Below are 23044 nucleotides of genomic sequence, written 5' to 3'. Positions count from 1 at the left end.
AGTAGCTGGGATTACAGGCATGCACCGCCATGCCCAGCTAATTTTTTGTATTTTTGGTAGAGACGGGGTTTCACCATGTTGACCAGGATGGTCTCGATCTCTCGACCTCGTGATCCACCCGCCTCGGCCTCCCAAAGTGCTGGGATTACAGGCTTGAGCCACCGCGCCCGGCCGGCCCCAGATTTCTAGATAGAAACCAGAACCTATATTGGCCAAGTGTAATTAATCCCAGTGCTTTGGAAGGCCAAGGCAGGAGGATCACTGGAGGCCAGGACTTCGAGACCAGTCTGGGCCACATGAGGAGACCCCCGTCTCTACAAAAAGGGAAAAAAAAGAAAATAGAACGAACCTCGGGCCTAGGGCCAGAGATGAAGATTGGGGACGCAGGGAACGGGGACAGAGAGGGAGCTATGACTTAAATCTCTTTTCAAAAGATAGAAGAGTTCCTGGTCAGGTGCCGTAGGTACCTCACGCCTGTAATCCTAGCACTTTGGGAAGCTGAGACAGGCAGATCACTTGAGGTCAGGAGTTCGAAACCAGCCTGGCCAACATAGTGAAACCCTCTCTACTAAAAATACAAAAAAGTTAGCCAGCCGTGGTTTCGGCTCCCTGTAATCTCACATACTCGGGAGGCTGAGACAGGAGAATTGCTTGAACCTGGGAGGCAGAAGTTGCAGTGAGACAAGATAGTGCCACTATACTCCAACCTGGGCTACAGAGCATGACTCTGTCTCAAAAAATAAAAAATAAAATAAAATAGGCTGGTGCGGCGGCCCACACCTGTAACCCCAGCACTTTGGGAGGCTGAGGTGGGCGGATCACCTGAGGTCAGGAGCTCAAGACCAGCCTGCCCAACATGGTGAAACCCCAGCTCTACTAAAAATACAAAAAATTAGTTGGGCGTGGTGGCAGGCACCTGTAATCCCAGCTACTCTGGAGGCTGAGGCAGGAGAATCGCTTGAACCCAGGAGGTGGAGGTTGCAGTGAGCCAAGATCTTGCTCCAGAGCTAAAGCCACTACACTTAAGCCTGGGTGACAAGAGTGACACTCCGTCTCAAAATAAGTAAGTAAATAAGAAAGAAAGAGAAGTTCCTGAATCCTGCAGGAAAAAGGGGTGGGTCACCCCGCATCAGAGCTGTGAACTGAGAAATCCTAGGGAAAGAAGGGGCCAGTGCCTGAGTCCCAACTGGATAATGGAAGCAAGGGGGAAGGGTGGAGGCTCCCAGGCTGAAACTCTCCGGGAGGTTTTTGGCTGGGGGACAGAAGGGCGTTCTGGAGGTCCCAAGGTAATGAAATGAAGGAGAGATAGTTACAACCTCTTAGCAAATCCCGGGGAAGTGAAGGGATCTGGGAGTGAGGACTGGATTCCGGGACAGGGATGCTGAGCGGCTGGGTCAGGAGGAAGCTGAAAGCCAGGCACGGTGGCTCACGCCTGTAATCCCAGAGCTTTGGGAGGAGGGAGACTCTCTTGAGAGCAGGAGTTCGAGACCAGCCTGAGTACCATAGCAAGACTCCGTCTCTACAAAATATTTGAAAATTATTAAGGAGTAGTGGCGAGCACCTCTAGTCCCAGCCACCTCGGAGGCTGAGGCGGGAGGATCACCTGAGCCCAGGAGCTCAAGGGTGCAGTGAGCTATGATTGCGCCACCGCACTCCAGCCTGGGCGACAGAGCGAGACCCTGTCTCCAAAAATAATACATAAAAACGGAGACGGGGCTGGGGCAGAGGAGGCAGCGGGACCCATCCCCGGGAGCGATCACACGCGCGGAACGTCCGGGACGAGACCCAGGGCTTCCACCCCGATGGGGCTGCTCGTGTAGGGTGAGGCGGGGGCGGGGCGGGACGAAGCGGGATGGGCGGGGCCCGGGCGGGGCGGGGCCCGGGCGGGGCGGGGCCGGGGCGGGGCCCGGGCGGGGCGGGGCGGGGCCGGGGTCCCGGGGGCCGGGGCGGGGCCGAGCTGGCGCTGCGCAGCCGCGGGGCGGCCGTCGCGCATGCGGGGCTCACAAGGCTGCGGCCGGAGCCGCTGCCACTCCCGGGAGCATGAAGGACCGAACCCAGGAGCTCCGCACGGTGAGTCCGGCCCCCGCGCGCGGCCGCCCGCCGCCTGCGCCGGCGCCCCGGACACTCCCCGCCCGGCTCCCGCAGCCCGGAGAGCGGCCGCTCCTGAGTCCCTATCCCGGGCTGGAGGCAGCGGGGCGAGCCGGGGACCCCGACCCCCCCTCCGGGTTCCGCCCCTCGGACCCACTCGGGGTCACGGGCTCTCGTGAGCTCGGCCGCGCTGACACGTGGACGGGAGGCTGGAGTCCGGGGTCCTGGATAAACTTTTCGAGGTCCCATTGATTTGGGGGGTTCGGAGGGTGCTGATGGGGTTCTGGTGGCGGGACCTCTTCCCCCTCTCGCAGAACAGGCCCTGTCTCTGGCACCCCCCCGCACTGTCCCTCATCGCTGACCTCCCGACCCCGCTCGGTGTAGACAGACAAGGGACCGCGGTGGAAACCCCCTCGGTGTGGACAGACGAGGGGACCGCAATGGGCTGGGGGCGGTCCCCGCTGCGGGGCGCGCTGCGGAAACCCGGCCGTCGGGTGGGGGCGGCCTCCTGGGCGCCGTCCCTGTCACCTGTGGCTCCCATCACCTGTGGCTCCCCCTCCGCTGGTCGCAGTAGGGATCCGCTGCCCGCCCGAGGTCTGGGAGGGGTCACACCCACCCCCGGTCCACCTGTCCACCGTCGGGCTCCCGGGCAGCCCTGGCTGGCGTTTCCAGACCCTTCAGCCTTCCCTGCCACTTGGATCTATTTTTCCACCTGTATCTCAGGAGCCGCTGGGGTGTGGCTCCCGGGGCGGGGTTTGAGGGGAGTGGGAGGATGCACAAACATTCTGAGTCAGAGCCCAGCCCTTCCCAGCCCAGAGACCCCTGCAGCCTGCCTGGGTCCCCTTTCCCTGGTCTCTGCCCTTAGGGATGAGGAGCCCAGGAGGATGGTGACCGCGAGTGGGGGACGGTGAAGGAAATGAAGTCTCCCTGGGTGTGTTGTGAGGGGATCAGGGCTCAAGACTAGATTGATTCTCCTCTGGTCATCTTGTGCCCTGGCTGGTCACCTGGCTGGCAGCCCTGCCTGCTGATCCCTGGGAGCCTCCCCTCTGCCCTCCACCTCGGCTAGGAACCAAAACCCTAAGGTCCCCTCCCATGGAAAATGTCAAGTGTCCTCTGGGCGTTTGACTGCACGGCTTGTCTTCTCGACCCAGAGCCTCCCTGGGTTGAAGCCTGTCTGCCCCGTTATGTCAGCCTTGTCTCCTGGGCATGCTGGAGCCGGACCTGGGCTCCCCTGCCTTCCTGTCCCCCACTCGCTCTGGCACCACTGCCTCCACTTCGCCTCCAGATCTGTCATTCCTGGCTGAGCGCCCGGCCCCCAGGGTAAACCCCATGAGGTTTCAAAGGAAGAAGATGGTCCCTCAAGTCACGTATGGGCTCTAAACACTTCCCCTGCGGTCCCTGTGGTTGCCCTCAAGTTTCCTGAGCTCCGTTGAGTCAGAACGAGTGTTTTCCTGGTGACGGATGGCTGTGTGGTGTATTTGCTGATGTTTGGGCGTCTGGTAGGTTTCCTGAGGATATGTGTGCGAACCAAGTGGTCAGCGCAATGTGGATGTGGGGTAACAGCCTCCGGTATCAGCCTTCATCCCCCTAGCTGAACGGGAAACTGAGGCACAAAGGAGATGTGGCTTGCCTGCTAGAGGGAAGGGGAGTAAAAAAGGGCTTTGCCTCGTCCCTGAAGACAGTCAGACTCAGGCCTGGCTGGCACTGGGGGACCCCCAGTAGAGCTTGGGTTGTGAAGCATTTGAACCCAGATCTTTTCTTGCTTTTTTTTTTTTTTAGACAGAGTTTCCCTCTGTTGTCCAGGCTGGAGTGCAGCGGCAGGATCTTGGCTCACTGCAACCTCCACCTCCCAGGTTCAAGCAATTCTGCCTCAGCCTCCCTAGTAGCACCCGGCTAATTATTTGTATTTTTAGCAGAGACAGGGCTTCACCATGTTGTTCAGGCTGGTCTCGAGCTCCTGACCTCGTGAGCTGCCTGCCTCGGCCTCCCTAAGTGCTGGGATGACAGGCATGAGCCACCGCGCCCGGCCGAACCCAGATCTTTTCGCTGTGTTGTCTGTCTCTGTTACTACCTCCTCGCCCCCTGATTAGATGGTGAAGCCAGGCTTTGCTTTGAATGGTCTGAGGCTTCCGCTCCAGACACCCCCACCCTCCCCACCCAAGGCATTCAGAGCCCAGGGAGGCTGTACCCATTGCTGGGTGGCCCTGCCCAGGGAGGGGTTTCTAAGCAGCCTGGAGGGAGCCCACATGGGGTGGGGTGGGACAGTCAGTCTTGGTGGGGCCATCATTCCCACAAGCTGCTTTCCCTCTGGACCGGGGTTCCTATCTGTGAAATGGGGATAGGAAAACCTAGAATCCCATTTATCAGGACGAGATGGGGGGCCACGAGTTTCGTGGCTCCAAATCCACTTTTGCAGGAGGCCTGAAACCCCAGGAATCAGAATTTTCAGCACAGAATCCCCAGGAAGAAGCTGGCACTGGCTGAGCTGGACTGGGCTGGACTGGGCTGGACTGGGCTGGGCTGGGCTGGGCTGGGCTGGATAGAGATGGTGCTGGGGACAGCGGCTGTGCACTGCTTCCAGCCCTCCCTCCCTCCCTCCGTCCCTCTTCCTCCTCCTCCTCCTTTCTCCTTCTCCCCCACCCAACGCCACCACATTTGGAAGGAGGCGAAGGGAGCTTATTTATAAAAGTCACACTTGAGGAAGGAGCTGGCGCGTTTCCTCACGCTGCAGGCCCGGCCCAGCCCTCCATCCTTCTCCAGCTCCCACCTCTCCCTCTGCAGATGGGGAGCGAAGGGGGTCACTGGGGACTAGCCAGGGGGCCTCAACACCGTTGCAGGCCCTCAGAGATCAGAAAGGCCACTCACAGGGTACAGGTAGCAAAGAGAGACCAGTGCCAGGGCCAGGGTCACACAGCCAGGGAGCTCCACCCTGGCATGAGCTGCCTCCTCCCCTCAACTCAGAGACTCCCTGATTTTCTTCCTGGGGACTTTGCAGAGCTGACCTATCCCTCCCCGGGCCCAGGACAGGGCTTATTGTCTGCGTGCCAGGCTATGGAGGACAGATGCAGGAGGCTAAGGACGTAGCAAGGAGGGAGAGTTGGAGCAGCACAATCCTGGAAGCCTTCCTGGAAGAAGAGACCCTGGGATAGCCCAGGAGCAGTATTTGAATGGGAGGAGAGAGAGTGATCCAAAAGAGGGCACAGCTTAGTGACGGCAGAGAGGTTCGAATGACCAACCAGGAGAGAATTGCAGGTGGTCCTGACTGCTGGTGTCTGGGGCCCCCTGAAGTGCCTTGAGGTCTAGACCGAGGCCTAACTCACTGGAGCAGCAAAGGCAGGCCTGGGTGAGGAGGCCCAGAGCCCTGCGTTGCCCACCAGTTCCCTTTCTCCTGTTGCTGGGAAGAGTCTGGTGGTTGGGAGGCAACACTGGGCGGGTTCATCCTGAGTCTCCCTCTGCTCACTTCCTCGTCCGCAGCACGGAGCCAGTGTTACCCACCTCGAAGAGTAGCAGGCACGAGGGTGTAAGAACGGGGGCCGGACAGGGCTCCCCCATCCTGCCTCCCGTTACCTCCCGGCGCTTTCCCAGCATGAGCGATGCATTTGGGCACATTTTCATCTGGGCTGCAGATGGAACGGCCTTCCAGGACCATCTAGTTGAGCCTCCTATCTTACAGATCAGAACACAGGTCCACAAAGGGCCAGGTGTTTATCTGCAGTCACTCAGCATGTAGGGACAGAGCCCTGCCCCTTTCCATGGCCTGAAGCTGCTTCTCTGAGCCTCGCTGGGGCCCTGTGAAGGGGAAGGCTCTGCAGGGCAGGGACCTGGTGTCCACAGACCTGGAGGGTGGGGACAGGGTGAGGAGGCTCGGATTGCACAGCCCTCTTTCCTGGAGACACAGCTTGGCCTCTTGCACACCCCTGACTCAGCTCTGGGCCTCTCTACACTAGTGATATTGACTTTGATTAGTCACTTAAAAGAAGAAGGGGAAAAAAATTGCCCTCGAGGCAGACAACAGCCACTGTGCTCAGCAGTGATGCATCAATGTTGCCGGCCTGATTCGCTCCCCTGGGACAGGCCTGGAGGCTGCCTGGCCTCTGCTCCGCTTGGAGGAGTCAGACTGTTGCATCCAGGAAGGTGTCCTGGAATCTGGGAGTCTCTGCTAGGAGAGACCACCAGGACTGCCCCGCCTCCGCCAGGAGAAGCCGGGGGCATCCGGCACACTGTGCTTCCGCCAGGGTCTGCTCTTCCTAGCCCTCCATGGGCGGGAGGTAGGCAAGCATTCCCTCCCGGCCCTCCCACCTTTCATTCCTGGTTGGAGGTGGTGATTTTTTTTTAATTTAAAAAATTTTTTTTATTATTTTGAGATGGAGCCTTGCTCTGTTGCCCAGGCTGGAGTGCAGTGGCACGATCTCGGCTCACTATAACTTCTGCCTCCTGGGTTCAAGTGATTCTTCTGCCTCACCCTCCTGAGTAGCTGGGATTACAGGTGCACACCACCATGCCTGGCTAATTTTTTTGTATTGTTAGTAGAGACGGGGTTTCACCATACTGGGCAAGCTGGTCTTGAACTCCTGATCTTGTGATATGCCTGCCTCAGCCTCCCAAAGTGCTGGGATTACAGGCATAAGTCACTGCACCCAGCCACCCCTATAAATTCTGATTCCATCTCTTTGGGGTGGATCCCTGGAAGCCGGGGGTTTTTTTGAGTCCCCCCAAGGATTCTGGTACTTGGCCAGCTTTGAGAGCCACTGAATGCGGAACCATAAAACACCAAGATGGTAGCTGGGCTTGGGGGCTCACGCCTGTAGTCCCAACTACATGGGAGGCTGAGGCAGAAAGACTGCTGGAGCCCAGGAGTTTGAGACTAGCCTGAGCACCATAGTGAGACCACCATCTCTACGAAAATTTAAATTAGGCAAGTGTGGTGGCAGGTGCCTGCAGTCCCAGCTACTCTGAGGCTGGAGGATCACTTGAGCCTGGGAGCTATGATCTTGCAGTGAGCTATGATCTTGCCACTAGACTCCAGTTTGGACAACAAAAATGAGATCCTGTCTCTAAAAAATATAAGGACCAGGTGCGGTGGCTCACACAGCACTGTGGGAGGCCGAGGCAGGCGGATCACCTGAGGTCAGGAGTTCAAGACCAGCCTGGCCAACATGGCAAAACCTCATCTCTACTGAAAATACAAACATTAGCCAGGCGTGGTGGCAGGTGCCTGTAATTACAGCTACTCGGGAGGCGGAGGCAGGAGAATCACTTGAACTGAACCTGGGAGTTGCAGTGAGCCGAGATCGTACCGCTGCACTCCGGCCAGGGTGACAGAGCAAGGCTCTGTCTCAAAAATAAATAAGAAAAAAGTTCCAGGACAGATTGGATGTTGGTTGGATGACAGAAGAGGAGGAACGCCCTAGGTTTCTGGCTTGGGAATCCTGGAGCACCTTGAGGTGCTCCTCCAGTTCAGAGGAGGGGGCTCCGGAGGAAGAAGAGGAGCCTGGTTTTGGCCAGGAGGCAGGCAAGGTGCCCGTATGATATCTGGGCACATCCGCCCATACGACATTTGGGCCTTTGCGTTTGCGCCCCACAGTTCCAGCTGCCACCTGCACACCAAAGGGTTCCAAGTCCCCAACTCCAATCCAGCCTCCTCTCCAGAGCTGTGACTGCCACTCAGAAAGCCTTGGTAGATTCCCAAGGGAGCTGGGCCCTAATTATTCCATAGATATCCGGGTGTTTACTTTTGTTTTTTTGAGACAGGGTCTTGCTCTGTCGCCTACGCTGGACTGCAGTGGCACAATCATAGCTCACAGCAGCCTCGATCTCGAGGGCTCAAGCAATCCTCCCACCCCAGCCTCCTGAGTAGCTGTAATTGCAGAGGCATGCCACCACACTCAGCTACTTTTGGTATCTTTTGGTAGAGATGGGGTCTTGCTGTGTTGCCCTGACTGGTCTCAAACTTCCGGACTCAAGTGATCCTCCCACCCCAGCCTCCCACAGTGCTGGGATTACCTCACGAGCCACCATGCCCAGCTACTTTATGTATACGGTGCCCACCCAGGCCAGCCCAGCACAGCGGGAAGACAGCATGCCAGGCTGGCCACATTACCTAGTTCCATTTTGGTCAAGAGTGCGTCCGGGCTGGGAAATAGAGGAGGTGAGGGTGGCGATGGGGTGCTGCCACTCCACGTCCTTGTCAGTTTGTTCTGGGTCCAATGAGAACCGATTACTTTTCATTTATTTACTTATTTAGAGACGGCGTCTCACTCTGTCACCCAGGCTGGAGTGCAGTGGCACGGTCTCAGTTCACTGCAACCTCCGCCTCCCAGGTCCATGCGATTCTCCTGCCCCAGCCCCCCGAGTAGCTAGGATTACAGGCAGGCACCACCACGCCCGGCTAATTTTTGTAGTTTTAGTAGAGACTAAAAATACTGCCGGGCGCGGTGGCTCAAGCCTGTAATCCCAGCACTTTTGGAGGCCAAGGCGGGTGGATCACGAGGTCGAGAGATCGAGACTATCCTGGTCAACTTGGTGAAACCCCGTCTCTACTAAAAATACAAAACATTAGCTGGGCATGGTGGCGCGTGCCTGTCATCCCAGCTACTCGGGAGGCTGAGGCAGGAGAATTGCTTGAACCCAGGAGGCAGAGGTTGCGGTGAGCCGAGATCGTGCCATTGCACTCCAGCCTGGGTCACAAGAGCGCAACTCCGTCTCAAAAAAAAAAAAATATTATTATATTGGCCAGGCTAGTCCTGAACCCCTCACCTCAGGTGATCCGCCTGCCTCGGCCTCCCGAAGTGCTGAGATTACAGGTGTGAGCCACCTCGCCCAGCGAGAGCTGATTACATGTCTGAGTGAATCTGGAGGACATCTCCAGAACGTTGCTACTGGGCTCTGGCTTGGATGTGGATGAGGGTGCAGGGGACAACAGAGTCAGGAGCCATCAGAATCCCACAATCTGAAATAAGCATCGGAACAAATGAAGAAATGAAACCGAAAAAAAAGGTGCTTCACGTGAACCCCAAATCCACTCCACAGACAGTGGTTGGCAAGGGCTTGGGGCTTTCCTTGACAGGAAGCGCTACGTGATCGCTTATCTGATCTCTGGCTGTAGTAATAGAGGTAGACCACTTAGAAAGAGGGAGGGGATAGGCCAGCTCTTTGGCATTGGCCAGACCACAGTCAGCAGCAGATTCCGTTTGTGTGCTATCCTGTAGGAGACAGAAGCACAGTCCAACAAGTCTTGGGCAGGCGCTATAATTTGGGGTCCCAGGGAAGGAATACTTAACTTGAGAAGAAAAATCTAGGGAGGCTGTGGATGCCTGCCGCCTTCCCATCTATAGCACGGGCACCCCAGGGAGGGGGCACCCACAAGTTCTTTATGGCCTAGAACCAAACCACAGAAAAGAGAAGGACTCTAATAGCTGGGGCTGCCGGAGATGGGCCAGGCTGTTTGGGAAAGCTAGGGAGCTCACCGTCACAGGAGGTATGCAAACTGAGGGCTGAAGCTAACGCCAAGGAGATTTTTCAGGTCCCTTAGAGCCTGAGAGTCTTTGGCCATGGCTCTAATAGGAATGTGAATGGTGTGTGGAAGAACGAGGTACAAGATACTAATTTGGGGGTACAGGGAGGCTTCTGGAAGGAGGTGGCATATGAGGAAGAGGGGACTGTCACGCTTGTGGAATCCGCATCCCGGGCAGAGGGATGTGCCTGCGGGAAGCTTGGGGGACAGAGGGGGGATTATAGGGCCAGGAGCCAGTTGTAGGTGTGGTGTGGTGGGGTCTGATCCCAGGCTAGGGCAGCAGGATCAAGAGCAAAGCTGGGGGTGACAATTCCCAAGACCGAAGAAGGAGGACGACCCGGGGAGGAAGGGTCCCCTTGGCCCGGCCCCTCTAGGTTATGCTTGGAGCCGTGGCTGGCTTGACCCTGGCTGAGAGGTCAGGCCCTCAGCCCTCCAGCTGGCTTAGGGGCCAATCTCAGTGCCACCTCCAGGGTAGACCTGACCTGGGTGCCCCCATCAGACCCCGGCCCTGGTCTCCCTTTCCCCAGCCCGACCCCCATAGACGGAGGGGCCAGAGGAGGGTGTGGGCATCTCTCCTGCCAGCCCTTCTGTTAGAGAAGCTTCCTCGTTCAGTCTTCAGCCTTTTGGGAGGTAGCAAGTCAGAGCTGGCCAGATGCCTGGAGAAGATACGCCCCCCACTACACAGATGGGCAGGCTGAGGTCAAGACAGGCACCAGCCGGATGTCCAGGGGTCTCTGAGGGCAGGACAGGGGTTTGGTGGGGCTGGCAGTGACTCTTGTCTCTGGCTACAGGAGAGGAGCTGGCAAACTCTCCTCCCACCCTTCGTCATCCACCTTCGTCCTCTGAGCGCCAGGGAAGAGAGGGCAGGATGCGGGACGGCAGGAACTCCCGGGGCCCCTTCCCAACCTGGCAGGCTGCCCGGGAGGAGGAACTGGGCTCCTCCTGGCTGTGCTCTGCCTCGGTTTCCCTAGGGAGGGCTCCTCTGACTCAACTCCTGGGCCTGTCACGGTCTAAAACGTGAAAACGGCTCCTGGATTTGTGGGGGGGGCTTGGTGAGGGAGGGGTGCCACCTGGTGACAGCCACAGGCACTTGGTGGGGAGCAGGAACGAGAATTTATTTTAGCTGCTGGGGAGGTGGTGTGATATCTTGAAGAGAGGAGGCCCCTCTGCGCCGCCTCTATCAAAGCCCCCACCCACCCCCTCTCCCAATGAGTCCCCCCACTTTGCTGGTGTGATGGGAGCTGTGAGCCCCAGGGGCACAGCCCCTCACAGAACATGCTCAGGCCGGGCGCGGTGGCTCACACCTATACTCCCAGCACTTTGGGGGGCCAAGATGGGAAGATCACTTGAGCCCAAGAGTTTGAGACCAGAATGGGCAACACAGTTGAACCCTGTCTCTACAAAAAAAATAAAAACCAAAAAAATTAGCTGGGTGTGGCAGCATGCCCCTATGGTCCCAGCTGCTTGGGAGGCTGAGGGGGAAGGATATCTTGAGCCTGGGAGGTCGAGGCTGCAGTGAGTTGTGATTGTGCCACTGCACTCCAGCCTGGGTGACAGAGCAAGACCCTGTCTCAATCAATCAATCAATCAACCAAACGAACAAACATGCCCTGCTTCCCCACAGCCCTCCCTCCATGCAGCCAGGTGTCACTGTCCCCATTGCACAGAAGAGCAAACAGCCAGAGGGGTCAAGGCCCAGCCTGATGAGTCCCCTCACTCTCAGCCCCCCTGCCTCCATCCTGACAAGACAGCACCAAGGTGGAGTCAGTGCTGGGCCAGGCAGTGGCCTCTCCCGTGAGGCAGTCAGAAATGAGGTGGGAACAAGACCAGGTGAGGTGGCTCACGCCTGTCATCCCAGCGCTTTGGGAGGCCAAGGCAGGTGGATCACTTGAGGTCAGGAGTTCGAGACCAGCCTGGCCAACATGGTGAAACCCCATCTCTCCTAAAAATACAAAAATTAGCCGGGTGTGGTGGCGCAGGCCTGTAGTCCCAACTACTCTCTCAGGAAGCTAAGGCAGGAGAATTGCTTGAACCCAGGCGGTGGAGGTTGTAGTGAGCCGAGATCACAACACTCCACTCCAGCCTGGGCAACAGAGTGACTCTCTTTCAAAAAAAAAAAAAAATCAGGTAGGAACAAGCCCTGACACCCAGGCTGAGAGACGTCAGTCCCTGACCCAGAATGGCCACCCTGGATAGCCTTGCCTTGGCTGCAGAGAGAGACGCTGGCCTTGCCAGCAGGGTGGGCTGACCCTGCCCGACTCATGGTGTGAGGTAGACAGTAATGACCATGTCCAGCATGCCAGGAAGTCAGAAGTATAATTACCCCCTCCCCATGATGGGGGTGGCTTTTGTACAGCAGCTCCTGGGCGGTGAGGTGGGGCCTGCACCTGTGGCTGAGGCCTAAGGCAGGACTCGAGCCAAGTGGCAACATGACTGACCCCTCATGCCTGCTGGGCCCAGGTCTGGGGCGGAAGGAGGCAGAGTGAGGTACAGTGTCAAGATTGACAGGGAGGCCAGGTGCAGCGGCTCACACCCATAATCCCAGCACTCTGGAAGGCTGAGGCAGGAGGATCACTTGAGGCCAGGAGTTCAAGACCAGCCTGGGCAACATAGTGAGACACCCCACCCCCAACCACCATCTCTACAAAAATGAAAATTAAGTTTAAAAATGATTTTACAAAAAGATGGACAAGAAATTTTTTTTTTTTTTTTTTTTTTGAGATAGTTTCGCTCTTGTTACCCAGGCTGGAGTGCCATGGCGCGATCTCGGCTCACTGCAACCTCCGCCTCTTGGGTTCAGGCAATTCTCCTGCCTCAGCCTCCTGAGTAGCTGGGATTACAGGCACGCGCCACCATGCCCAGCTAATGTTTTCTATTTTTAGTAGAGACGGGGTTTCACCATGTTGACCAGGATGGTCTTGATCTCTTGACCTTGTGATCAACCCGCTTCGGCCTCCCAAAGTGCTGGGATTACAGGTGTGAGTCACCACGCCCGGCCTAAGATACTCTTAAGAGATCTTCTGAGCCATCCCACCTCTGGGCTGGGGTTTAGTGGTGCCCAGGCCTGGGACGGAGTGGGCAGGCTTCCTTCCCATTACGGGGCCCACTCTGGAAAGGGAGCTTGGGACCCCTGGGCTCCACCGAATTAAAACCACTGGGGCCACACGTGGTTGTGCACACCTATAATTCCAGCTACTTGGGAGGCTGAGGTGGGAGGATCAATTAAGCCCAGGTGTTTAAGGCTGCAGTGAGCTGTGATTGTACCCCTGCACTCCAGCCTGGGTGACACAGCAAGACTTCCACTCTAAAAATGTGTGTGGGTGGGTGGGGATGCACGTGCATGTGTGCGCGCACACGTGTGTGTATAAACCACTGGCCAGGAGAGTAGAGAATGCTCTTTCCAGGCAGCTGTCCCAAGGGCCTAGGGGACCCGGAGGGCCCAGACAGAGGGGCTGGCCCCAGGCTTGGTTGCCTCCCCAGCCGCAGTGGGAGGGCGGGCAGGTAGGTGAGGGAGGGAATCCCTGGCCCAGAGACTGAGTCTCGGCCTTGACACCAGCGTGCCAGGGAAGGCTCCTCTCTTTCTGCCCAGACCCCAGTGGTCCTCCAGATCTTCCTGCAGCTGAGAGCGGAGGGCACAGCCAGGCCTGTTCTTGTCCCTGCCCAGAGGCCTCCAGGGAGAGGGGGAGGGGTGGGGCTCCGGCGCTGCACCCTGGGCACCTGCGCGCGTACGGGTGGGTCCTGTACACACATCCGATCATGTGTACACAACCCCGCACAGGCCAAGGACAGCGACGATGATGATGACGTCGCCGTCACCGTGGACCGAGACCGCTTCATGGATGAGTTCTTCGAGCAGGTGGGAGCCAGCACACCCCACCCGCCCCGCACACTGGCAGACCTCGGGGGGCCTCTCGCAAACCCGCACCCGGCTCAGCAGCTCTGGGGTGCCAATGAATGAACCGTTTCGAGGGTGAATAGATGGAAGCTCAGAGCAGAGCTAAATCTGGGATCGCACTCCTCCCCATCTGGGTCTGGAAGGACACACCCCACCGCACCCCGGTACCTGGAGCCTGCCCGTCCTGTCCCTGAGCCCTGACCGCAGCCCTGCTCTGGGCCAGCCCTGGGCCCCAGAAGCCTCCTCCCCTGATTTCCGCCTCCTGACCACCCGGCCTTGGTCCGCAGGTGGAGGAGATTCGAGGCTTCATTGACAAGATCGCAGAGAACGTGGAGGAGGTGAAGCGGAAGCACAGCGCCATTCTGGCCTCCCCCAACCCCGATGAGAGTGAGTGTGGGGTCGGGGACAGGTTTCAGGCCCCACAGGTCTCCCGAAGGGGCTGCTGCCAGGGAGGCCTCACAGGACCTCAGCAGCCTTTATGGCTGGTGGGCTTAGGTGTGCCTGGGCTGGCCAGGGTCGGAAGGGTTTCATGAGAAGCTTTGGGAAATGCTGCTGTTCCCAGCCTGGGTCAGTATCCAGCATCCCAGGCCAGCCAGACCAGGTCTCCACGAAGACTTGGGTGGTGGGAGAGGCCATCGGCCCCACCCTTCCCAGGCGAACTGGCTTTTATCTTTTTTTTTTTTTTTTTTTTTTTTTTTTGAGACGGAGTTTCGCTCTCGTTACCCAGGCTGGAGTGCAATGGCGCGATCTCGGCTCACCGCAACCTCCACCTCCTGGGTTCAGGCAATTCTCCTGCCTCAGCCTCCTGAGTAGCTGGGATTACAGGCACGCGCCACCATGCCCAGCTAATTTTTTTGTATTTTTAGTAGAGACGGGGTTTCACCATGTTGACCAGGATGGTCTCGATCTCTTGACCTCGTGATCCACCCGCCTCGGCCTCCCAAAGTGCTGGGATTACAGGCTTGAGCCACCGTACCCGGTGAACTGGCTTTTTTCTAAGGCAACCAGGCTGGCTGCAGCCCTAGGCTTCTGGGAGCGAGGGAGGGAAGGAGGGATCTGTCTGTGATCGATAGGAACCCTCTCAGCCCAGCCCCGCCCCTCCCCTCGACTCCCAGGGGAGCAGATGGCAGCTCTGAGGCGTCAGCGCTGTGGGAGGGCAAGCTGGCCAAGCAGGCAGAGCTTCCGGAAAGAGCTGGCAGCCCTGGCCCCTGGCCACGTGGCACCCCAGGGGCGGTCATTCTCAGGGCTCCGGGAAGTCACCCCTCTCCATCCGGGCTGGGAGCCTGTGTGGGTCAGGCTTGCACTCTGCCCCCAGACAGGTCCCCCTGACCTGGCCCTCTCGTTCCTGTTGTGATGTTGGTCACCCTCCTGAGAGATGCCAGGCTAATGGCATAGGTGCAGGCCCGCCTGGGTCCCCTCCTCTGGAGGGGGGCTCACCCGGAGTCCCCGGGATGCAGCAGTCAGGTGTTTGAGGGAGGAAGGCCGTGACCACCCAGGCGCCCGGGCTCAAATGTTCTCACTTCCAGCACGGCCTCCCCGTCCATACCCTCTCACCCCCAAGCCCACTTGGGCATCTTCAAGAACCCAGAGTAAATCTTTCCACAGTGCATGAACCGAGGTGGAGATCACACCAATCACGCCAGTGCCCCACCCTCGGAAGGCAAAATAGGTCAGGTGGGAGCAGGGTGGATGGCCTCAGTAAGGCCAGGAGGGAGAGAGGGACGCCCAGGGCTCACCATGCTGCGCTCCTTGCCCGAGAGATTTGTTGGATGGCACGGATGCCCGTGCGTCTGGAGGTATCTGGGTCACCGTGTGCGTGTGTCCCTGTGTGGGGCTGCTCCTGCTCAGGGTCAGGAGGTGGCTGATTGTGGGGTGGGGACAGAGGGCTCTAAAGAGCAGGGGAGCGGGCCTGTCACTGCGGGCAGGTGGGGTGGGCGTGGGGCAACAGAGCTGTCTGCTCCATACCTTGGGTTCCCGCAGGCCACCTCCTGCACCGTCTCCCACCTCGGTGTCAAGCACAGTCACGTGGACTGGCGGTTCTGAGTCACCACCCGTGAGCTGAGCAGTTGAGACCTGGTGGAGTCCCAGGCTTGCGCCAAGGGGAGGGGGCTCATGTTGGGGGTTCTAGGGCACAGGTGGTGCAGACTTAAGGAGAAGTCTCGAGGAAAGACGGCAGTGAGTGGGGGGCTCTCCCGGGCAAGGCGGGCTCTGCCTCCTCGGGGCTGCCATCCGGCCTGGGCTATTTTGGGTCTGAGCAAAAGAGGCTGAGACGTCAGAGCAGCTGGTAACCGAGTTTTCCTTTGTTCCTACGGATGAGGCGCCCTCCTCCGCGCCTCGGAACCCCCTCTTCCGTGCTCCACCCCGTCGCATTCCACTTGAGAGGTGACCCCATCCGAGGCCTTCCTCATAGACCTCTGCCAGCACCCCTCCCCGTCCCTCTAGGACAAACCCCAGCCCCAGAGGCAGGCGGAGGGGCGGGTGGGAAGGTGACAGCCGGAGCTCAGTCCCAGCTTCTCCCAGGGCGGAGTCCTGGGGGTGTCCTGAGTCTGGGGTGTTGCCAGGAGCACCCCCAGGGGAGGCAGCTGTCTTGTCCCACTTTTCCAGCCAGCTCCTCTCAGGGAGGGGGCGAGCTGGGCACCCCCACGGCCTCTGCCAGCTTTACGGAGATGGTTCTAGCCGGAACAAGGGCCACACACTACCCACCCTCCTCCAACTTCACCAGGGCCCCAGCTACCTGCCACGGCCAGGGCCGACCGTGCCCACCTCTTTGAACCTGAGGGCCCACATCAGCGCCCACCCAGGCCATCCGACCCTTGTCCGCTTCCACCTGCCAGGCACTTAGCACCCAGGGAGGCGCAGCTTTGTGGAAATAGCTGTCTGCCCCACCCAGAGTGTTGGAGCCTGCAACTCGGGAAGCGCGAGGTGGGGGAGGCTTTCTGCCACCCCTGGTCCCCTGTCAGCCCCCTGGCTGGGCTGTGTGCCCTCCTGAGCCGCTAGGTAACACCAGGTGAGCCCGAACCCCCCACCTTCAACTCCAACAAGCATCAAGTCCCTGTTCCTTGCGCCAACTCCAGCATCGCCAGCTGCTCCACAATTATTTCTGCCTTAAATTTAGACCCATCTGTTATCTCCAGGGGGTGGGGGCGCCGGCGAAGGAGGAAGGGAGGCTCCTCCGAAGACAGCACAAGAGGGGGTGAGGCTGCAGCTGGTGTGGCCCTGGTCCAGAATTGGGGGGGACAGGCAGAGCCCTAGCCAGGGGAACAGGAGAGAACTGGGATCTACTGAGAGTCCCCCGTTGGGTCCCCCATGTCGGAGGCTGAGCCTGAACATCAGTCCTTGGGGGAGCCTAGGGAGTCTACCCCCACTCTTTCTCCCTCCCCAGAGACGAAGGAGGAGCTGGAAGAACTCATGTCGGACATAAAGAAGACAGCGAACAAAGTCCGATCCAAGTTAAAGAGTGAGTCAGGCTTGTCTGGGGTAGGTGGGGGTATTCTAGGCCTGCTTCCTCTGGGTAGCCCATGGGGTTTTGCTTGCCTTGAGGGGGTGCACCGGATCTTGCTTTCCTTTCTGAGGGTGATGTCATGTGCCCATTCACTCAACAGCTACTTGGCAAGGCCCATTGGTGCCAGGCTCTGGGCTGGGCCCAGGGACACACCCGCCTGAGGCTTTGTGGAGGGAGTACTCCACTCTGGGCGGGCACTGCCCCTCACTTCTGCTAAAGAGGGTTAAAGAAGTGGCCAGCACTTCCTGGTCTCACGTGGAAGCCCCGTATGCTGGGTGAACCCAGACACGCACACCCCATGCTCCACCCTTGGCTCTCCCCACTATGGACATGGCCCCTCCTACACAGCCAGCCTCTCTGAGCAGTAAGGGGACGGAACCGAGGCGCAGGGTGGCCAGATCTACCAGACATCACGCACATGCGGAGCTTGGAGGTGTGCATTCACACACGTGCACACAGAACACCGCGTCACAGCTGGAAGGGCCTTTGTAGGCCCCTCCTCCATCAGTGCCTGGCACTGACCCCACCAGCCACAGGCCACACACACACACACCTCGGGGGCGGTCAGGAGGGGGATAGATGCTGGGTGTGCGGGTCGGGGGCGAGGGTGAAGGGGGCTGGTTGTGACTCGGCAGCCACGCATGCCCGCAGGCATCGAGCAGTCCATCGAGCAGGAGGAAGGCCTGAACCGCTCCTCCGCTGACCTGAGGATCCGGAAGACACAGGTACGGCCCGGGAGTCTAGGGTGGGCGGGCACCTGAGTTTCTGGGTCGGTCCCTGCAGGGCCTGACACCTGCACCTCCATCTGGGTCCCCCAGCACTCCACGCTATCCAGAAAGTTTGTGGAGGTCATGTCGGAGTACAACGCCACACAGTCCGACTACCGCGAGCGCTGCAAGGGCCGCATCCAGAGGCAACTGGAGATCAGTGAGCCGGGGGCGGGGCCCGAGGCAGGGCTGAGTTAGGGACTAGAGGGGCGGGGCCGAGGCACCTGCTGAGTTAGGGGCCGACGGGGCGGGGCCGAGGCTGGGGCTGAGTTAGGGACTAGAGGGGCGGGGCCGAGGCACCTGCTGAGTTAGGGGCCGAAGGGGCGGGCCCGAGGCTGCTGTTGAGTTAGGGACTCGAGGGGTGGGACCCCAGGCTGCGATTGAGCTTCCAGCTGGTCGGGGGCCGGGCCTGGGACTGGAGGGGGCGGGGCTCGTTGGTGCTACTGAGCTCCCCGGAGAGGGCTGGGCTCAGTGTGACCCCTCTCGCTTGCAGCTGGCAGGACCACAACCAGTGAGGAGCTGGAGGACATGCTGGAGAGTGGGAACCCGGCCATCTTTGCCTCTGGTGTGAGTGTGGGCCCCACCCCTCCTGCCATGACCCCCACACCATGTTCCCCACGACGACGTTCCCTAGTGTTGGGTCTGGACAGTAGTCGGACACAGACCCTTTGTAAGGCAGGTTTTAGGGAAGGAAGAGTCCCAGAGAGGGGAAAACACCAGGCTGAGGTCACACAAATGTCGGTGGCAAAGGTGGACTCAAGATCCCTGTCTCCTAATGCTCCCAATTGCATCCACTTCCTTTCGCCGGCAGCCAGGGGCTCCTCCTCTTATCCTTGGGCCCTTTCCCCTCCTGGAGGACATTTGGCCATCACTGCGTTCACGTGAAGCCGAGCAGGGGTGCTCCCTGAAGGAGGTGGCACACAGATGTTCGAGGCAGGTTCGGGGCTGTGAGTTCCAGGAGAGAGGGGAGAGGCAGCACATTGAGTGTTGGGGAAGGGATGGGGAAGGGATGAGAGAAAAACGGTTCCAGGCCCGAGTCCACGGGGCAGTCAACTTGGGCTCTGCAAAACGCTGCTGATACGGACTGTCACCGAGCACTTGCTCTCTGGCCAGCCCGGGTGGGGAGTGTCAGTAGCCCCAGGTTACTGGTAGGAGCACAGTCGCAGAGAAATTAGGTAACAGCTAGCAGGTGGCAGAGCCAGAGAGCAAGGCGGGAGGGCGGTGGCTCAGGAAGAAGCCTTGGGCCCCCCTCAGGAGCAGCTCTGCCCCTGCCAGCCGCCCTCGCCCTTGGCCCTCTGCCCTGTCCCTCAGCAGGCCTCTGGGTCCCAGCCCCCTGCTCCCACCCCCAGATCATCATGGACTCCAGCATCTCGAAGCAGGCTCTGAGCGAGATTGAGACGCGGCACAGCGAGATCATTAAGCTGGAGAACAGCATCCGCGAGCTGCATGATATGTTCATGGACATGGCCATGCTCGTGGAGAGCCAGGTGAGCGCTGGGCCCCCGTCCTCCACTCCAGCCTGCAGCAGCACCTGGGGCTGCCCTAACCTCGCCCTTTCTGCCCGACACGCTGCCCTGCCGGGGAGGGACCAAATTCTCAGGTAACCACTCGCCCCCTGTTGAAACTGCCGCCAGGGCCCTGCCCCCAGGAAGGCCCCTGTCCTCTGCATGGCTCTGCTTGGACTTCAAGGACCCCAGGCCCTGCATGGCCCCACCCCCCACCCCCCAATGTCTCTCCTTCCCCTACTGTTTCCTCATGGGGCCCCTGTGGGCCAGGCATTTCCCCAGGGACTGAAGGCATAGCAGTGACCAGGACAGCCGAGGGACCTGCTTCCTGGAGTGAATGCCTGTTGGGCAAAAATAATTGCCTAAGAATAAATGGAAGGTTCTCCACTGGGGCTCACACTTGAATGAGCCACCTGGAGGGCTTATGATAGGTTTCCAGGTCCCTGTCGCAGAGGCTGGCAGGTGAGGTGGAGGCCCCGGAAGGTGCCTCTCTGACGGGCTCAAGGGTGACGCCGCTGCCGCCACAGATCCAGTCACACTTGGAGTAACACCACGACCATGATGGGTGGCCGCCCTGGTTGCAGTGAGTGGTCAAGGAAGGCCTCCCAGGAGGAGGTATTTGAGCTGATGGTGAAGAGAGTGAAAAGGATTCAGCTGTGCAGACTTCCCGGGGGAAGATGAAGAGCTGGCCCCAGCAACACTAAGGTCCCGAGCCCAGCAAGAGTCTGACTTATTTCAGGAACAGAAAAAGGAGGCCCATGACTCAAGGGCACAAGGAGGGGTCAGAGCTGAGATGAAGCCAGAGACGAGGGGTGGACGGAGCCTTGGCAGGCAGTGCTGGGGAATTTGCAGTCTCTTCTAGACTGGAGGGGGTTTGAGAGGCTTTTTATTTTAGCAAAAGACAGGCTCTTGCTGTGTTGCCCAGGCGAGTCTCAAACTCCTGGGCTCAAAGTGATCCTCCCACCTCAGCCTCCCAAAGTGCTGGGATCACAGATGTGAGCCACAGCACCTGGCCAGATTGGAACGTTTTAAGTATGGGAGTGACATGATCTCGGTTAGGACGTAGGGAGGCTGTAAGGAGGCTGCTGCTGCCGCCATCTGGTGAGAAACAGACCATGGTGATGTGGGATGCCAAGGAAGGCGACCGATGGACGGACTCGGAGAGGGAGACACACCCCAGATGTCTTGTGGGGCATGGTCACGGTCAGATTGGCCTCTAGGGGCAGCATGGGACCGGATCACAGGGCTCAGGAGGGCTGTTGGGCTGGGAAGGGGGTTCCTAAAGATTAAAGACCCCAGACAGCAGACAGAGCTAGATGGAGCCGCCATGCCTGACGATCGATGGTGGCGTGGGGAGGCTCACCTGTGGTCACTTCAGGAGCTATGGCCAGGGCAGCCCAGACTCCAGCACACCCACTCCTGCCCCCACGTTCCTCTGCCTGGCACTGCCTGTTAGAATACATGTCCCGGATACAGTATTCTAACACCTGTCACAGGGTCAGTCCCCCGCTGAGTATTCTCTGCATGGTCCCCAACCCTCGGCTGAGACTGCATGGCCAGCTCCACCCCCAGGATTGCTGCTCTGGGGGGAGATGTGGGAGCTGCCTTGGGGAGCCTGCCTGGCCCACAAGAGCAGCTGTATCCCGTCCACCTCATGCTCCTTTTTCTCTCTAGCCTCAGGAGGCTTTCCTGAAGTCCTGCCCCGAGCCCCGACCCAACCCTGAGGAGGGGGCCCTCTGGAGCTCGGGTGCCCCCGGCCCCGCAGGGGGAAATGATTGACAGGATCGAGTACAATGTGGAGCATGCGGTGGACTACGTGGAGAGGGCTGTGTCTGACACCAAGAAGGCCGTCAAGTACCAAAGCAAGGCACGCCGGGTCAGTAGCACAGCCCTGCCCAAGCCATGCCCCAGCACCCATTAGGGATCCCCAACCATCCTACATCTCTCCCCATCCCACCTCTCCCCCAACTCTTGGGAGCTCCCCATGACAGCCCCCTCCCAGGCCATCACCTTCCCGCACTTGGATCCCCCCGACTCTCAAGCCTTCAGCCTTTGCCACAGTCCCTCCCCACCTGCCGCCACCTCTGTCTGAGGCCTCTCCTGCCCGCCCCCCATGCAGAAGAAAATCATGATCATCATCTGCTGTGTGATCCTGGGCATCGTCATCGCCTCCACGGTTGGGGGCATCTTCGCCTAGAAGCCACCCAACTGCCACTCCACTCTGGGTGGGCCACTCCAAGGAGGCCCTGGCTGCTGCCGCCTGGCTGGGCTGCCCTCCCCACCCCTGCCTCTGGCTCAGAGCACCCTCCCTCCTAGCCCCCATGCTCCCTTGTCTGCCATGGGTCCTCCGTCCCCGCCCCGTGTCGTGTGCATGATCTCTGTGAGTGTGCGTCTGTACGGAAGAGGCAGAGGGAGGCAGCCAGCAGGGCGTGGCGCAGTGTGTGCAGCGAGGGGCAGACCCAGGCAGGGCCGCCAGGGTGACACAGGCCACCCTTCCTTGCCTTTAGTGACTCGGTGGCTCCAAGGGTCCACTCTTCCCTGGGGACCTAACCTTGCCTCCAACTCACCTGCCCTGTCCTCTGGCCTCTCCAGCTGTCCCCACAAGCAGGGCCCCGAGGGGTGGGGACCAGCTGGCCACATGGTGCTGCTTTTCAGGTTAGGGGAGAGGTGGCCCTGAGGGATAGCCCAGCTCCGAGCCTCAGTTGTTGATCACTGCCAGGGAGGCTCAGGCTGCCGTGGCTCCAGGCTCCCTCCCCTGCCGAGGGGCAAAGTCCATCGGGTCCGGGGTCTCCGCTTCCCTTCCCACATTCCTCCAGCCCCAGGAGCAACCCCTTGGGCTGGGCCTGACCCAAGGTGTCCCTCTGGAAGCCACCCCAGCAGCTAGGGAGGCAGAGCAGGCTGCGGTCAGGCCCTCGAGCCAGCGCTTCATGTTTGGAATGGTGGCCCCTGCTGTCTTGCGCTCTGGGAAGTCAGATGTCACTTCAAGCCGCAGTCTCATCCAGCCCTTGCCGTTCCCCATCAATGTACCATGTGGGTGTCAGGTGTCCCGGATGCAGTATTCAGCAGCCAGCCGGAGAGGGCTACCTCCTCCTCCTCACCACCTTGGGGCTTCTCATGGGAAATGTGCCCCCGCCCCAGGACCCCCTCCCTCGTGGACAGGCAGGGAGATGCATGCGAGTGCATGCAGCAGGGGATGGGGCTGTGTCCATGTGCCCCGCCCTCCCTCGGCTTTACTCCTGCCCAGTGACTGTGACCACTGTCCGTGTTGCCTTCTACAGCGATTCCCCTGAACCCCCCTTCACCAAAGGTCTTGGTACAACCAGCTGCCCATTTTGTGAAATTTTTATGTAGAATAAACATTTGTATCTGTACCAGGCCTCTGTTCTAGGTTTTTTCCCCAGATCTTCTGGGGGGAGACCCTAGGAGGGTTCTTGCTATTGCCCGAGCTGGCCTCCCACAGAGCTGGGACCACAGGTTGCGCCTGGCCTGGCTGCTCTGGACTTCTTGCCATCTGTAATGTCACAGTCTTAGAACTTGAGGATGCATGGATGTGGCTCTAAGAGGAAGGCCTCAGAGGCAGAGGGTCCCAACCCGGCCTCAACCCCACCCAGAGCCTTCAACTTCCTCAGACCTGTCTCTGGCCGAGCAGTGGAGCCCAGCCAGGCCTAGTCCATGAGAACAGGCCCAGAGGCCATGCTCAAGGCCTGGAATCTGACACCTGCAGGAGACCCCAGTGCGGGGCTGAGATCCTCATGCCCCGAGCCTCACCCACCC

General features: G+C 59.4%; 1 protein-coding gene across 2 annotated transcripts; it reads left to right on the top strand.

The window, feature by feature from the left end:
* Positions 1-1961: 1961 nt before the first annotated feature.
* Positions 1962-22641, top strand: STX1A (syntaxin 1A). 2 transcript variants are annotated; one of them, XM_039460536.2, is made up of 10 exons: positions 1963-2070; positions 13380-13457; positions 13784-13883; positions 16879-16953; positions 17650-17723; positions 17817-17925; positions 18259-18332; positions 19115-19252; positions 21036-21146; positions 21390-22641. In XM_039460536.2, exons 1-10 carry the CDS (start codon positions 2041-2043, stop codon positions 21465-21467), a joined length of 867 nt encoding a protein of 288 aa, XP_039316470.1. In that variant the 5' UTR covers positions 1963-2040; the 3' UTR covers positions 21468-22641. The 2 variants fall into 2 exon arrangements, with proteins under 2 accessions (XP_074246718.1, XP_039316470.1); XM_074390617.1 differs by lacking the exon at positions 21390-22641 and having other exon boundaries at positions 1962-2070; positions 20945-21146.
* The last annotated feature ends 403 nt before the right edge of the window (positions 22642-23044 follow it).

The sequence above is a fragment of the Saimiri boliviensis genome, chromosome 20, assembly GCF_048565385.1.
Source record: "Saimiri boliviensis isolate mSaiBol1 chromosome 20, mSaiBol1.pri, whole genome shotgun sequence".
NCBI classification, from domain to species: domain Eukaryota; kingdom Metazoa; phylum Chordata; class Mammalia; order Primates; family Cebidae; genus Saimiri; species Saimiri boliviensis.
Note: the sequence above shows the minus strand (reverse complement) of the source record. Positions and strands in the feature narration are given on the sequence as shown.